General features: G+C 45.9%; 1 protein-coding gene and 1 long non-coding RNA gene across 3 annotated transcripts; one reads left to right on the forward strand and one right to left on the reverse strand.

The window, feature by feature from the left end:
• Window positions 1-1350: 1350 nt before the first annotated feature.
• On the reverse strand, window positions 1351-9121 carry ZBTB2 (zinc finger and BTB domain containing 2). 2 transcript variants are annotated; one of them, XM_081855930.1, is made up of 3 exons: window positions 8980-9121; window positions 5101-5283; window positions 1351-4356 (listed from the first exon to the last, which is right to left on the reverse strand). In XM_081855930.1, exons 2-3 carry the CDS (start codon window positions 5271-5273, stop codon window positions 2991-2993), a joined length of 1539 nt encoding a protein of 512 aa, XP_081712056.1. In that variant the 5' UTR covers window positions 5274-5283; window positions 8980-9121; the 3' UTR covers window positions 1351-2990. The 2 variants fall into 2 exon arrangements, with proteins under 2 accessions (XP_081712056.1, XP_081712057.1); XM_081855931.1 differs by having other exon boundaries at window positions 8946-9065.
• Window positions 9122-10716: 1595 nt separating this feature from the next.
• Window positions 10717-13915, forward strand: LOC309338609. Its single transcript, XR_014154995.1, has 2 exons — window positions 10717-10859; window positions 11312-13915. It is a non-coding gene; the product is annotated as an uncharacterized lncRNA (long non-coding RNA).
• Window positions 13916-14968: the final 1053 nt, after the last annotated feature.

The following is a 14968-nucleotide window of genomic DNA, read 5'->3' on the forward strand; positions in this document are numbered from 1 at the left end:
CCCCTTTGATTTTTAGATCTCACCACTTCCACAAGCTTCACTGTGCCACGAGCCACCCCATTCACCAAGTGCCTTGAACTGCCAACAGGTTTGGGGAGGGAAAAGGGGGTTGGGGGTTGGGGAGGTCTACAAGTACCTTTCCATGGCTTTTCACTGAATTTGACCCTTAGATAGCAATCATTTGCATCTATCTAGGTGTAAGACCCTTTGAAAGCAGTGGGACTTCTGAGGGTTTTTTTAATAGACTTCTAGTCGATCTTTTAGAGTGCCTCAAAAAGGGGGGGGGGATTCAAACTAGCCTGTGGAAGGCATTCCAGATATACAGCCATCATGGTACCAACTTCTTTCACCAGTGAACCAGAGCTGATTAAAAGGTTAGGTGCCTAGAGGTACAGGTGATCTTTCTAAGTAGCCAGGCCCCAAACTCTTTATAGAGCTGTGAAGGTTAATGCCAGCAGTTTATAAATTAAATGGAGCCTGGAATGTAATAGGCAGCAAGTAATTTGTGCCATTGACTTCAGTGAGGCTGTGTGGATCTGATTAGCCCCTTACGGTGAACAGCCAACCTGTACCACTTGAAATTGCAGGTGGCAAAACATGTATTTTATTGCGCCACTTTGTAAATTATTTCCTATAAATAGCACAGCAAGGAAGGGGCTCAACTAGCCCCTTATTCCCTGTTGTACCTAAAGGGAGCTTGGTTTAAACATGCAACACATGTCCTTGTAGTCTGAATTGGTATAGCTCACACGTAGGCTAGCTTTGACATCTTCTGGAGTGGAGCTCTGTCAGGAGAGTGAGGCAGTGTGCTTTTTAAATTTCTGGGGTCCAAGCAAACGATAATGGAGTAAAGGGTAGGAACAGTGGGGACACACACTCTGTGTATGGGGCTTCACATGCAGCTTCCTGGATCAGGAATTTTGTTTAAACATGGCGACTACACGTTTTTTCTTTGTGGACTCTGAGCTGCAGTCATGAAATCTGATAACTATTTAAGAACATGCTTACCTCTAGTCCTTCGACTTTTTAAAGAGAAAGCCTTATAGTTTGATTCTATGCCTTCACACGCTTGATCTGATGCAAGCACAGGCCCATGACAGAACAGTTACATTCTGTGTGTCCCTTTCCAGAGTGGCTGTGCAGTGCAGTAATTTGGGGACATAAGAGGCCCATGATCGCGAATTGCATAGACTTTCCCCTCGCAAACACACACATTTCCCACATCAGTTGTTCCTGCTGCTTTGGCCCCCAACAGCCTCGTGCTGCATGTTGAGTCCATTTCTAAGATCTGCACAGCATGTACATATGATCAGCTCACATTCAATCACCTTTGACTTGACAAAAATCAAATTTTATTTTATACCTTTTTTATTCCATAAAATAATGTATAAAAACTTACAAACTGGAAAACATAACTAGACACAAAATAGGATGATACTCAAATAAAACATGTATACAAAAGCAGATTTGTATCTGCCTCTCTCTCCCCCATCAAAACACACACTGCCCCCATTTCTGGTGGAATGCCTCTGTTTCTTGAAACTTTCCCACCAGGACAATTGACCTTTCAATGGACTCCCTCCTCTCAGGTTATTTATACTATTGGAGAATATTATTATATTTATATATTAAAAAGATAAAAATCAGCAACTTGATTTTAAATTTGCATACGGTACTATCCAGAGCAGAAACTTGAATGTACACTGTCCCCTTTATTTCTTTTTGCACTTTGACTGGTGCCCAAATTGAAGGAACATAAAGAATATATAGCTTTCCACTCAATGTTGCACTGTTACTTAAAAACCAACCATGATAGTTTCATCATTATACCATTTGCTATGTTACAAGAGGATGCCAGTAGCTAAATATTATTTAAGACCAGATTTCCTTTCCCTTAATTCCTACGTTAATCACATAAACTCAGATTGCTGCTTTGATAAAATAAAAAAGCCACAATGTTTTTCCTTTTTCAGTTACACTATAAAGGCTCAAATCTATTATTCCCACATTTAGCACAGGGCTCACTATGTACAATTCTTCTAATCTCTGATTTCCTTCACGTTTTGGGTGATAGCACTGTTCATCATTATCAATTACTAGTCAGCAGGATAAAAAAAATGCATACACCCTGTACCAATTCAAATGTAAATATGCTTTTAAAAAGGACCAATTTGTGAGACATTACAAGCAGTGGCCAGTTTGGAAAGGGTGCATGCACACATTTTACCTGCATTTACCTGAAGTACATACACACACATACATATATTTTTATGCATATAAAACGATTGCCATCACATTATTACTGCTATTTTAGCAAAATCTGGTCCTAAACACATTTATCTGGAAGTTTTAAGTCCCACTGCAGTTAGTGGGGTTGACTACCAAGTCACTGCGCTTGGAGTCAAGCCTTAATAATACATTTTTAATGGACATCATGTCAATGAAGTTACCTGGAAACAAACACTTGACAATAATCATGTGGATTAAAATAGTGTTCTTGGTTCATTAAGGGAATTTCCAAGCTTTTGTAAAATGACAACTTTACACAGCTTATAGGTGTGTAACCGTGAGAATTTTGTATCTTCGGTATTCCCTCAAAATGCTATTTGTTGAGAGAAAATATTGTAGTTTAATGAACATGTTTAGTTTCCTTTCTGTCTTCTTCTCACATTGCATCTCACTGCATTCAAGTATATATATATAGAAACAGTCTTAGAACTCGCTTAGAATATGTTACAGATGCATTTTAGCATTATTCACATAGTTAGCTGAGTTACCCTTATACATTTTCTTCTTGGTTAAAATCAATTGTTATACTGTGATACAACACCCTTTATTAATTTTATACTTTTGTTGGAAAAAGGAACAGAGCCAGACTTCCTTCCATGTCAGTGTAGTTATGGTTGTGGGGAGGGGAGGAGGATTGGTTTAGTAAAAATGAGTAAGACAAACTGTTTTCTTAAAAAATAATAATGATATGAGCCTCACAGTCAGTCTAACAACACTGCTTCCTGTTCTTTTTTGATAGAGTCTAAGACCGAATGGTCACTCTCTGTGGTTTCAGCATCCCCACCACCTAGCAAAATGGATCTATCCTCGTCTAGAGTAAAGACAGAGTTCTGACTTTGGCACGAATGTTTGACGACTTCATTAGGCGTGGAGAACGTTTTGTCACACAAGTTGCATTTATAGGGTTTGTTGGTCTGTACCAACATGTTGTCCATTTGGTTGCCTTCCTCAAAAGTACAAAGCTCCAGAGTCTGCTTGTCCACCATAGTGTAGGTGTCCATGCTTTGGTTTAGACATACATGTCGAGCAGCTTGATTGGCCCGGCAGAAGCTTTTGTCACAGGTGCTGCACTTGAAAGGCTTGCCAGTATGAATGTACATGTGCTCCCTCCAGTGGCTTTTCTGAATAAATTTGCGCCCACAAATGGAACACTCGTACTTCCGCCTTTTAACTTCCCTTTCTTGATCTGCTTGCTCCAAGTTGTCTATGTCAGCAATGTCAGAGGGTGGCGGTGTTTCAGCCTGCGGTTGTCCATCAATGATGGGTGAATCCGAGATCTGCTGCAGCTCGCTATCGCTAATCATTCCAGCTTCAGCAACTTCCATAGAATCTTTTTCAGGAGCGTTATTACACAGAGATAAAGGAACGCTACTTTCCCCGTGCTGGCTTGATGAGAAAGGCACCCCTGTGTGAATCTGGAGATGCTCACGCAAACTACTTCGCAAATTGAATCGCCGACCGCAGAGGTGACAAGCGTAGTATTTGGGGAAGCTTCCATTCTTTTTCATAATGCTTGGCTTGACGTGCGCAATTGTGAGAGAAGCAGGCTGATCATCTGAGGAGGAGGCTTCCATGTTGTTTTCATCACCTGGAGGAGAAGGATGAGGAGCAGTAGAAACCAGTTCAGGAGACAATGGAGGCTGTAATGGGTCTGAAGTGGACATATTTGTTGGGGGCACTTGAGGCAGCGGTGGTGGTGGTATCTGTGACAGTTGGGTGGCTTCATGCATCTGTTCTTGATTTGCTCTTGATGACTGTGGCCTTGGTCCTCGAACAGGTTTGTCAGTTGTGGCGGCTGCTTTTGTGGAATTTCTTGCCTGGTGATCCGCTATCTGAATACCGTATAATGAAGATGCCAGTGGAAAAATCTGCTCCGGGTGTGTAAAGTTTCCTTGACTGGCAAGGCTAGCCTCTTGAATAAGCGGGAACGCATGCAGAAACTTTATTCCTTGCTCCAATCGAACAGGATCTATGAGCTGAGGTGCCATTTTTCCAGTGTACATCAAATGTAAGAGATAGCTGAAAATATCTGGCTGTATGTCAGTTGCCTTCAAACGGACACATTCACTGAAAGAAATTTCAAAACAGTATTAAAGAGGAAGATAAAATGCTTCTGAAGGATTACAATAATTTAAAACAAAACAAATTCCTTCCAGTAGCACCTTAAAGACCAACTAAGTCAGTTCTTGGTATGACCTTTCGTGTGCATGCACACTTCTTCAGATACCTTCAGATACCTTCAGATTGGTATCTGAAGAAGTGTGCATGCACACGAAAGCTCATACCAAGAACTGACTTAGTTGGTCTTTAAGGTGCTACTGGAAGGAATTTGTTTTGTTTTGACTATGGCAGACCAACACGGCTACCTATCTGTAACTACAATAATTTAAGTATACAACTAAGTGCACAATTTTAAGTATACAAGAATGCAATCCTAGACATGTTCATATAAATAAAATAAATCTGTTATCATGGTTTAGGCATTACTTCTACTGCTGCAATATATATGTGTGTGTGTGTGTGTGTGTGTGTGTGTGTGTGTGTGTGTGAGAAATGTGATCTAATTTATTCCAGAATATATACCTTCAGGGCAGCAGTTCATGAACTTGATCCACAAACTAGTTAGGAGTGAAATCCACAGGATTAGCACTGTAATCGGGTTAACTGATTTGTGGATGAAGCTGAATGTTTAGTTATTGTGATTTATAAAGCAACTCACATTAGGCTGCCTTAACACTTTCTAATTCCTTCAGACTATTTTACCTTAACTAAATACCATTTTTAAAGTGTATTATTTTATAACTTCTGTACCTGCTTTGATGAACAAACAGCATCTTGAAATAGTTGGAAAAAGAGGCAAGGACAGATTTGTGTGCCTTGAAGTAAACATCACCAATAGCAACTGTACAGTCACACAGGAAACCAAACTCCCGTTGAGCATTGAGCTGCTGCAGAAGAATCAGTCCATGGTTGGCTAAATCCATCTTTTAAATTCTGTAAAGCAAATATACTTGTTTAAAACAATTTCCTCAAACATACTGTTACAGATCTGGGGTAAACAGAATTTGGGAGTAAAAGGGCACCCATAACTGCTAGGGCTAGTGAATGTTAGAAATTAATAAATGGTAAAATTTAGATAATATTTGAAGTATTGAAGGGAACATGCCCAATATTAAGAAATTGCCCTGGGGAAAAGTGAAATCAAGGTGCAATTACCAGACAATGGCCAGTGATTGACCCTGTTCCTGAGCTCAGGGTATATAGCAGAGTTGGGAGGGGGAGGTTACAGGTGGTGTAATGTCACTAGGGCTGGGCAATATATTGTCCAAAACCAGTTTGAAGTCCATATCATGATACTGGTTTCATAATTTTTGAACTGACTATGATGTGTGTGTGCGTGCGCAAAAAAACACGATGCAGGGGAAACTGTGAACCCAGCCAGTGCCTCTACAGAGCTCCATCCTTCTTTCATGATGTTAAGCGGGTTTATTTACACATACTGTATATACAACCTGGAGCCTACAATGGAGGAAGTTCGCAGCAGCAGCAGCAGCAGCCCAAAACATGTCAGCTTATTCCATAGCAGCAACAACAATAAGCTCAGCACCATCTTTTCTCTTCAGCCTATCTTGCACTGCAGGGCACAACATAGCTTGGCAGTTCATTTCTGCTTCCTGATTACATCAGTCCAGCTCTAACCTCATAGCTTCTTTCCTAGCCTCAGCTCTGGTCCCTCCTTTGCTATGCTAAAGCAAATTACCTCAAAGGGACATGGATAGTACTGTGGTCTAAACCACTGAACCTCTTGGGCTTGCTGATCAGAAGGTTGGCAGTTCGAATCCCTACGACAGGGTGAGCTCCCATTGCTCTGTCCTAGCTCCTGCCAACCTAGCAGGTCGAGACCACCAGTGCAAGAGATATATAGATACCGCTGTGGCGGGAAGGTAAACAGTGTTTTCGTGCGCTCTGGTTTCTGTCACAGTGTTCCGTTGCGCCAGAAGCGGTTTAGTCCTGCTGGCCACATGACCCGGAAAGCTGTCTGTGGACAAACACTGGCTCCCTTGGCCTCAACCCCATAGTCGCTTTTGACTGGACTTAACTGCCAAGGGGTCCTTTACCGTTACCTTTTACCTACCTCAAAGGGGATTAACTTTTCACACATCTCTTTTGAGGCTTTGAACTTCAAATGGTCTATGCCCCTTCCCCTCCTTTACCTAAACAAGGAAATTAGTCTTTTCAATCAACACTTGTTGATTGGCTAGCATTACTGACCTGATACACAACTTCAGAAAATTGCCTAATTTAATTAGTGGCTTACCCACAGCAATTATTGATGCTTAGAATACACCACTTCCCACGGCACATAATTTGTAACGCAAGCCAAATTAAACACATCAAACCTTAATTAAATTATGGCACTAGCTTGATCTGGATTTTTAGGCTGTCTTGCACCCCAGATTATTAACAATGTCCCGTGGCCAAGTTGCTCACCGGGGCAATGGTTGTAGCTTATTACACCACTCCTTGCCTGACTGTACTGGCTGCCATTTAGTTTCCAGGTCCAATTCAAAGTGCTGATTTTGACCTATAAAGCCGTAAATGGCTCAAGACCACAATACCTCAAGGACTGCCTCTTTCCATATGAACCTACCCAGACCCACAGATTATCTTCTAAGGATCTTCTTCATGTGCCTCCTCCACAAGATGTCCAGAAGGCAGCAACACAAAAACAGGTCTTTTCTCACCAGGCAACAACATTCGCCTTCCACCATGCCTTTGGCTATTTAACATCCTATACTCTTTTAAATGTGTTTGTGGAAGGGAAGGGTTTTGTTGTTTTTATGTATGCTTTTTTAAAATTATATTGTATTTTTATGGTGTGAATCTCAGATCCTTGGATTAAGTGTTATATGCAAATGAGTGCTCACTGGAAAGACAGATCCTGATGCTGAGGCTACAATACTTTGGCTACATCATGAGAAGACTCCCTGGAAAAGACCCTGATGTTGGGAAAGATTGAGGGCACAAGGAGAAGGGGACGACAGAGGACGAGATGGTTGGACAGTGTTCTCGAAGCTACAAACATGAGTTTGACCAGGCTGCGGGAGCCAGTGGAAGACAAGAGTGCCTGGCGTGCTCTGGTCCATGGGGTCACGAAGAGTCGGACACGACTAAACCACTAAACAACAACATTGCTATTCCAATGTACAGACCTGAAACACTTGGATTTAAAACAAAGGAGTCCCAGGGAATCTGGTGATAACTTAAAAGTTAAATATCCCCCTTTAACGGATTTATTTTTCAGTCCAAGATGACCAGGACATTGGGTTTGTGGCACTAAATAAAAATTTGAGGCTCTTGTGGTTGTGCTCCTGGTTCGTCTGCTACTGCGACGAACAGAATTTATCGAAATAAAACACTTAAGAGCTTTAAGGCGCCGAATAAAAATGGCAAATCCCGTCAGCATCCCGGGCAGGAAGGAAGCGGGGGAAAGGAGCATTTTGCAAACTAAGCGGCTGCTCGCCCGGCAAGAAAGCAGACCGTCCGGCTCCTTCTCTAAACCACCCACAAGAGCCAGCGAGACTCCGAGGCGGCGCTCATAGGCGACAGCCAGACGGAGAGAAATCAACAGCAACCAATAGCGAAGGAGCGCCGCAACCTTCCTTTTAGCTCCTCACCCGGCGCTTCCCGCGGTGAATCACGGGGTGCCTGCGCTGACGGCGTTTCCTATTGGCTTGCCCGTCGGTGGGCGGGCGGGGGAAAGAGGACAGGCAAAGCCAAGCCGCCGCAGCCATCGCGCGCGCCCCCGGACTCTCGCAGCCGCAGCTCCGCCTACGCCACGCCCCCTGCCCTCCCTCCCTCCCTCCCTCTCCTTCCCCTCGGCGACGCGAGGTCTCCACGTGCGCGTACACGCAGCTCCCGGAGGGGGGCGGGGCGTACGCGAGGACGGACGGCGGCGCGAGGCGACGTAAGCAGCGCGAGCGAGCGAGCTGCGGCGCCTAAGGCGCGCGAGAGACGGGATCCGCCGCTGTCGCCAGGGCCGCCTAGGCTGCTGAAGAGACGCAGACGGAGCCGCCCACCCTCAACCCCCCCGCCCTCCCTCCTTCTCGCTCCCTCCCTCCCTCCCCCTCCCTTTCCCGCTCCGCGCGGCTGCCTCAGCGCCCGCCCCTCCCCCCTCTCTAGGCCGGGCTGCTGCTGCTGCTGCTGCCGCTGGTGAGAGAAAAAGCGGGGAAGGCCGCTGCGTAGCTCGGCGGCTCCGAGGGAGGGAGGGAGGGAGGGAGGGAGACCGGAGGGAGCGGGGAAAGCAGGCGCCCAGGGGCCCGAACCGAGCCCAGCTCACGCTGACCCCGCGGGCCAGGGCTGGTGGGAGCAGAAATCCCCCCCCCCGCTCGGGTCCTGACCGGGCGACCTTCCCCCCCGCCGACCCCGGGGGGCGGGCAGCAGCCTCCACCGTCTCGAGGCCGCCGCCGGTTAGTCGCGAAATCCCCCTGAGGTGCTCGGGCCGCCCTTTCCCTCCTTTCGGGTCCCGACCTGGCCTAGCTCAACCGCCAGCACAATGGTGGGCATGGAGCGGGGGTGGGGGAGCAGCCGGACGCCTTGGCCTCCTCCGCCGCCGCCGCCGCCGCTTCTCCCCCCCCCCCGCCGCCCCGATTCACCTTGTGTATGTGGGGGGGGGCAGACGGAGCTCACCTGGCTCGCGCTCTCCGGGAGCCCCCGCCGCCGCCTCGGCGCGCGCCCAGCAGCAGCAGCAGCAACAACGGAGTCGGAGACGGCGGCGGCGGCGGCGGCTTTTCCTGTCCGGTTACGTTAGGGTCACATGACCGAGAGCGGAGTAGAGAGGCTGTGGCGAGGAGCCCCCGCCGGGGAGAGAGGCAGAGAGGAGGGGGAGGGGAGGCGGCGACGAGCGCTGTGGCGGCAACAGCAGCAGCAGGAGCCACCCCTCCCCCCTCGCCTCCTTCCCCGCCCGCCTCGCCTCGCCTTTTCGCGCGCCGCTTCCAGCGAGCAGCAAGCGCAGGCCGCACCGGGCTCGGGGCGGGCGGGCGCTCATTTGCAACGGCGGGGAGAGAGGGAAAAACGAAGCCGGGCCTGTCGGCTGTGGCTGCTTTGGGGTGTAATACACCGACATAGGCGGCGTACTGGAGCGAGAACTGCATCTTCAAACATTCGCTCCATGCGATGTTCTCTCCCCCGAGCAGTTATAGGAGGGAGGGAATTGCCATGAGGTGGCCAAAACAAAAATAAGATACGCTTATTTGAGGGTAAGAAAGTAAAGCAGCTAGGGTTAATGACCAATACTATTTTTAACGTGAGGTATATTTTCAAAGGATTGAATTGGCACTACAATATTTATAATACGCAATTTTAAGTGGCTACTTAAGCCTTGCTTAGAATATCAAATATGCTTACTCTTCAGTGCATTTTTGTAGGTGTTTATGGAGGGCCACATAAAAAGTAATTTTTTGAATGTATCAGCAATCAGCAGTTGTACTGAGAAAAAGGCTTGAAGATGAGAGTTAACCCTTAAAAAAAGGGATCCAGTGGTGTCATAAGTAACTGAAAAAGTACTATGCCATAGTTGGCAGTACAGATATATAGGCCACAATTGGTACAAAAATACATGTGTTTGGCTTGGCACCTGTTGAAATGTTTTGATTACATGTGGCTATTGCTTCGATGCTTTGTGGCAATAGTCAAATATCAGTGCACGACTGGAGTGCTGAGACTCTAGAACTGCAGGGGGGGGGGGAAGAACTTGCTGAGTGGCCTTTTGTGTTTTTTAAAAAGGAGAGAAATCCGGATAACAATAGTGCATATGAGAATTAACCTAATCTATAAATGGCATCATCTGCCCCAAAGTGAATATGCTTCTGCTTGCTAGTGCTTTGAATAATAGGTGTCCTTATATCTGAAGATAGAAAGAAATGCGATTGCAGTAGTGAGTTCTCAATATGTAGGATTGCAGCTATAATACATACTTATGATATTTCCCCCCAGTCATGTTGGGGCATGGGTTTGGAATACTTAAAAATTTCTGAATTTGCTTTTGTTCCCTGAATTGCTTCCTGTAACAACTTAGACAGGCTATTTGTGTTCTTCTGTATGATCTGTAGCTTTGCACTGCCTTTCCTGTTAAGCTTCAAACATCTACAATGCTAGGTGTTACAAATATTATGTTGTAATAATATTAAGAGAAAAGGTTCAGAATATTTTACTTACTAAATTTTAATCAAACCAGGATCTAATAAACTGTTCTATCTGCATTTATGTATTTACTGGAAGCTTGCTGTTAGAGAAAAAAGTTATTTGTTAGAAAATGTAAGGAGCCCATAGGATTTAAAATTGAAGATTCTGTTTTGTTTAGTTCTGTTGTGTGTAGCTACTCTTTGTTGGTTCCAGAAAGTTGATGTGGAGTTTAAAAGCAGCCATAGGCAAAGGAGTTCTAATAATGTTTTGTTATGGAGTGTCAGGCTCCATTGTACATACATGTTTAATACATAATATTTGCATTTCTTTGATACCACTAATTTTATTATATAAGTTCAGTGGATCTGAAAAGGCTTGAAATTACCGTATTTTTCGCCCCATAGGACGCACTTTTTCCCCTCCAAAAATGAAGGGGAAATGTGTGTGCATCCTATGGGGCGAATGCAGGCTTTCGCTGAAGCCTGGAGAGCGAGAGGCGTCGGTGCGCACCGACCCCGCTCGCTCTCCAGGCTTCAGGAAGCTATCCGCAAGCCTTGCGCGCCCGGCGGGAGGTCCCGCTGGGCGCACGAGGCTTGGGGCGGCAGCCTGCCGCTTGAAGCATGGGGAGCCCTCCGGAGGGTGCCCCGTGCTTCGGACGGGTGTCCGCAAGCCTTGAGTGCCCGGAGGGAGGTCCTGCCGGGCGCGCGAGGCTTGGGGCGGCAGCTGGGGCTGTGGGGGGGGGGGAATAATTTTTTTTATTCATTCCCCCCCCCCCAAAAAAAACCCCGAGGTGCGTCCTATGGGCCGGTGCGCCCTATAGGACGAAAAATACGGTAAGTATTTCATTCAGACTGACTTACTAATACTGACTTAATTCCCACAGAATTTAGTCGGACTTAAGTGTGCATAAGGTAGTAGCCTCAGGTCTCATCCTTGTGCCCATACCAGGGCAGTCAAGCTTTACCAAATGGACCACAAGACAACTTTGACATGGAAACCGTTGGCCGCACACCCCCTTCCCATAGGCATCTAAGCAAGGAGCCAGGCTTTGGGAAGAAGGTGCAAGGCTCTGTCAGGGTCCTAGAGTCCTCACACCTCCTTCCCAAAGCCTAGTTAGCACTTCCCAGCTGTGGGAAGGAGGTGTGAGGACTCTAGAACCCTGTCAGAGCATTCATGGCTTCCTCCCAAAGCCCAGCACTTAACGTTACTGGCTTGGGGAAGGCAGTGTGAGGGCTGAGGTGTGTGTGTGTCAAATGTTGCTGAGGGTCACCCAGAAATGCCTTGAGGGCCACGTGCAGCCCTCAAGATAAGCATTGGATATATTTGTACATCACCTCACCCAACTGGTTCCCAGAGCAATTCAAAACAATTAAACAGTGCAAACCCAGAATAAAATAGTAAAAAGTAAGATTGAGTAGAATAAGTAGATAAAAACAAAGATAGTCCAGAGCTTAAAAGGCCTGTGGTAACAAAAAACATCTTTGCCTGATGCTGAAAAGATAAAACAGGCAGGGCAGGTATTCCTGGAAAGGGAATTCTGTAAATGTGGCATCCTCTCTGAAAAGGCTTTCCCTATGGTTGCCATCTACCTCTCATGCTTGCTGACTTAAATCGTTGGGCTGATGGATGTCCTTTAGGAACCCAGTACTCAAAACGGTTTATAGTTTTGGAAATTTGCATCAATACCTTGAATTCTGCTTGGAAACAAACCAGCTGGTGAAGTTTTTAAGCCTAATGTTGTAATGCCTGTAGTTTGGTAGCTGTATTCTGTACCATCAGTAGCTATCATGCAAGTCTTCAGATGCAGTTCCACATATAATTCATTATAGTAAACAATACTGGGTGGTTTATCAGAGTATGGAGAATAGCCAGGCTCTCTCTGTCCAAGCCAGACTATGGCTGGTACAGCACTCACAGCTAATGAAAGGTACTATGTATCACAAGACACAAGATCCATAAACACACCCAGACTGAATCTTATTCTATAGGGTAGAGTGCAAACCCATCTAGAACAGGCTGAACACCCATCTCCCTGAGCAAGTAAACTATCTGTGCCCAGAACCTCTGTTTTGTTAAGATTATTTAGTGCTCATCTAGCCTATCACAACATTTCAGTGATATACATACGGACTCCAAATCACTTCTGTTAAACCACACAGTAACAAGTAAACACATGTCTTAAAAACAGCTTTTGAATATCAGGTAGGTATACAATTCTAACCCCATCCCCAATGTTTGAAGGCTGAGCGCTGTAGTTGACTCTGCTGGCACTGAGTCACACGGCTAGTTGTGAGGGGTGCTACGCAGGTGGGCAGAAGCTGTCTCCAGTGGTAAGCCCTGAAGTGGTAAGCATCACAGGGGTGGGGTACTGGCAGTTTTAGAGCCAAAGCCTTGTGTATCCTTGGGCCCCACAGTTGTGCCAGCCTGGAGATGGCATGAAGAATTTCAAGAAACCTTTCTCTCCACTTTTCAGCCCGGCTGGCATGAGCCAACAGTATTTGGGATGTGGTGGTATAGCTACCATGTTTTTCCTCCAATCCCACTTAAGATTGCTCTGCTAGTGACTTCACACCTGTCAAACCTTGAGGTATGCTTGCAGTCAGGTGTGCCAACTTGAATAGGGGGGCAGGTAAGCCCCGACCCACATAATCACATTACATGGCACACGCACACCATTTGAATGGCAATGCCCATCAACTTTGCAGGGGTGTGACGCCCTCAAATATTTTATTTGGGGAGGCGAATGGGCCCTCGGCCCCTAGAAGTTGGCTCCTATGCTTCCAGTACTTAAGTTTTCATATGTACAGTAGTACATATTCAGGTGTCTGAAACAAAACATGAAAGTTTGCCTTCATGCACTGATTGTAGACTTTTTAAAAAAGCAGTTTCAAAAGGTCAGCAAGCTTGTGCAATTTCCACATTAATGTGAAATAAATTAGCAGGACTTTAGTGTATGAGTTCTGCTTTTAACAATTGGTTAATGAGTTTTGAAATGTGAGACTTTGTATGTGTAAGAGCTGCTTTACATCTAATGTATGGAAATGATAAATATGCTGTGGCATGTGATTGGTTGCTGGGTAAAAGCAGTCATAAAACCAAAACATGCCTCACTACTTAAATTAAATGGTATAAAACAATAAAGCTACACATGTAAATTAAGAACAAGACAGAATCTGAGTATTGGTTGTGGTTGTGTGATTAATCTGTATATTTTTTGTGGGTTTTTTGGTGGGAAATTGTGCTTCACACTCATGAAGAAAGGAATCTATATAGCAGTGATCACGAACCTTTTAGACACAGAGTGCCCAAACTGCAACCCAAAACCCACTTATTTATCGCAAAGTGCCAACACGGCAATTTAACCTGTATATCTTATTTTTTTCTGTGTGTTTCACGTTTCTTCTTTATGACTGTTGTAATAAATAATGCTTCATAAAAGTTATTGCATTACATTCTTCATTAAATAATCTTTCCATTTATATATAATTTTATGGTATAACTCAGTGCTTTAAAAAAAAAAAAAAGTTTAGGGGAACTCTCATTTTGACTCAAGAAAATCGCCACCAGGGGAAAAATAAATACAGTTCAAACTGGGAAAAATACAGTTCAAATTGGGGGGGGGGGAACAGTGGCTGAGGAGCCCTGGCTGCCTTCAGGTGGTGTGGGGGCTCTCACATGCAGCTTCCGGGCTGCCTCCACCTTCCCCAACCCCAGCAAATATTCCGCCTGGCTGCCTTCACGGGTTTGCAGGGGATCTGATGCAGTGGTGGGGGCTCCTTTAAACTACTCCCTTAAGAGGAGTGCAGCCGTGAACCCCTCTATGAGCCTGCACCTCCCTAGCTGAGCAGCCCCGATCCAGCTCCTCTTCCCAGCAATGCTGCCTAGCATAGCAGCCCAATCCCACTCCTACTTGCCTGCAAGCAGGAGTGGAGGCAGGGATCTCTCAGAAGTGGAGCAGGCAGGGTAGGGGGCGACATCACTCGCTGGCCCAGCCTTCCCTCACTCAGCCGGGGGGGGGGGGGCGCGCACAGGGCTGCATTCAAAATAAAAGCTGGAACTTTCCAGAAAACCACAAAGCCAACAAACTTGCAACTCGTGAAAAAGCAGCAACGCAACAAATTGAAAAAAGCAAAACAACCACAAATAAATCAAAATCACAAGAAAAATCAAACAACACTGACCCTAATCCTAACCCTGATCCAGTCCTCTCCTCCTCACTCCTCCCCTACCCCTGGCATGGAAGCTAAGGCACCAGGGCTGCAGGTTTTGGATTCGCATGTGAGCCCACCTCTCCCACTCCCAGCATGGAAACTATGGCTCTGTTGGGGCACGGCGCGCATGCCCACAGAGGGGGCTCTGAGTGCCCTCTCTGGCATGTGTGCCTTAGGTTTGCCACCACTGCTATATAGTCTAGTTGATCACTGCCTGTAAGGTTTACTGGAAGCACGGTAGTGAGTGTTTGGTGCCTAATAGGACTTCTTCTTTGGCGATCACT

This window comes from Podarcis erhardii, assembly GCF_964252035.2.
Source record: "Podarcis erhardii genome assembly, chromosome: 3".
NCBI classification, from domain to species: Eukaryota; Metazoa; Chordata; class Lepidosauria; order Squamata; family Lacertidae; genus Podarcis; species Podarcis erhardii.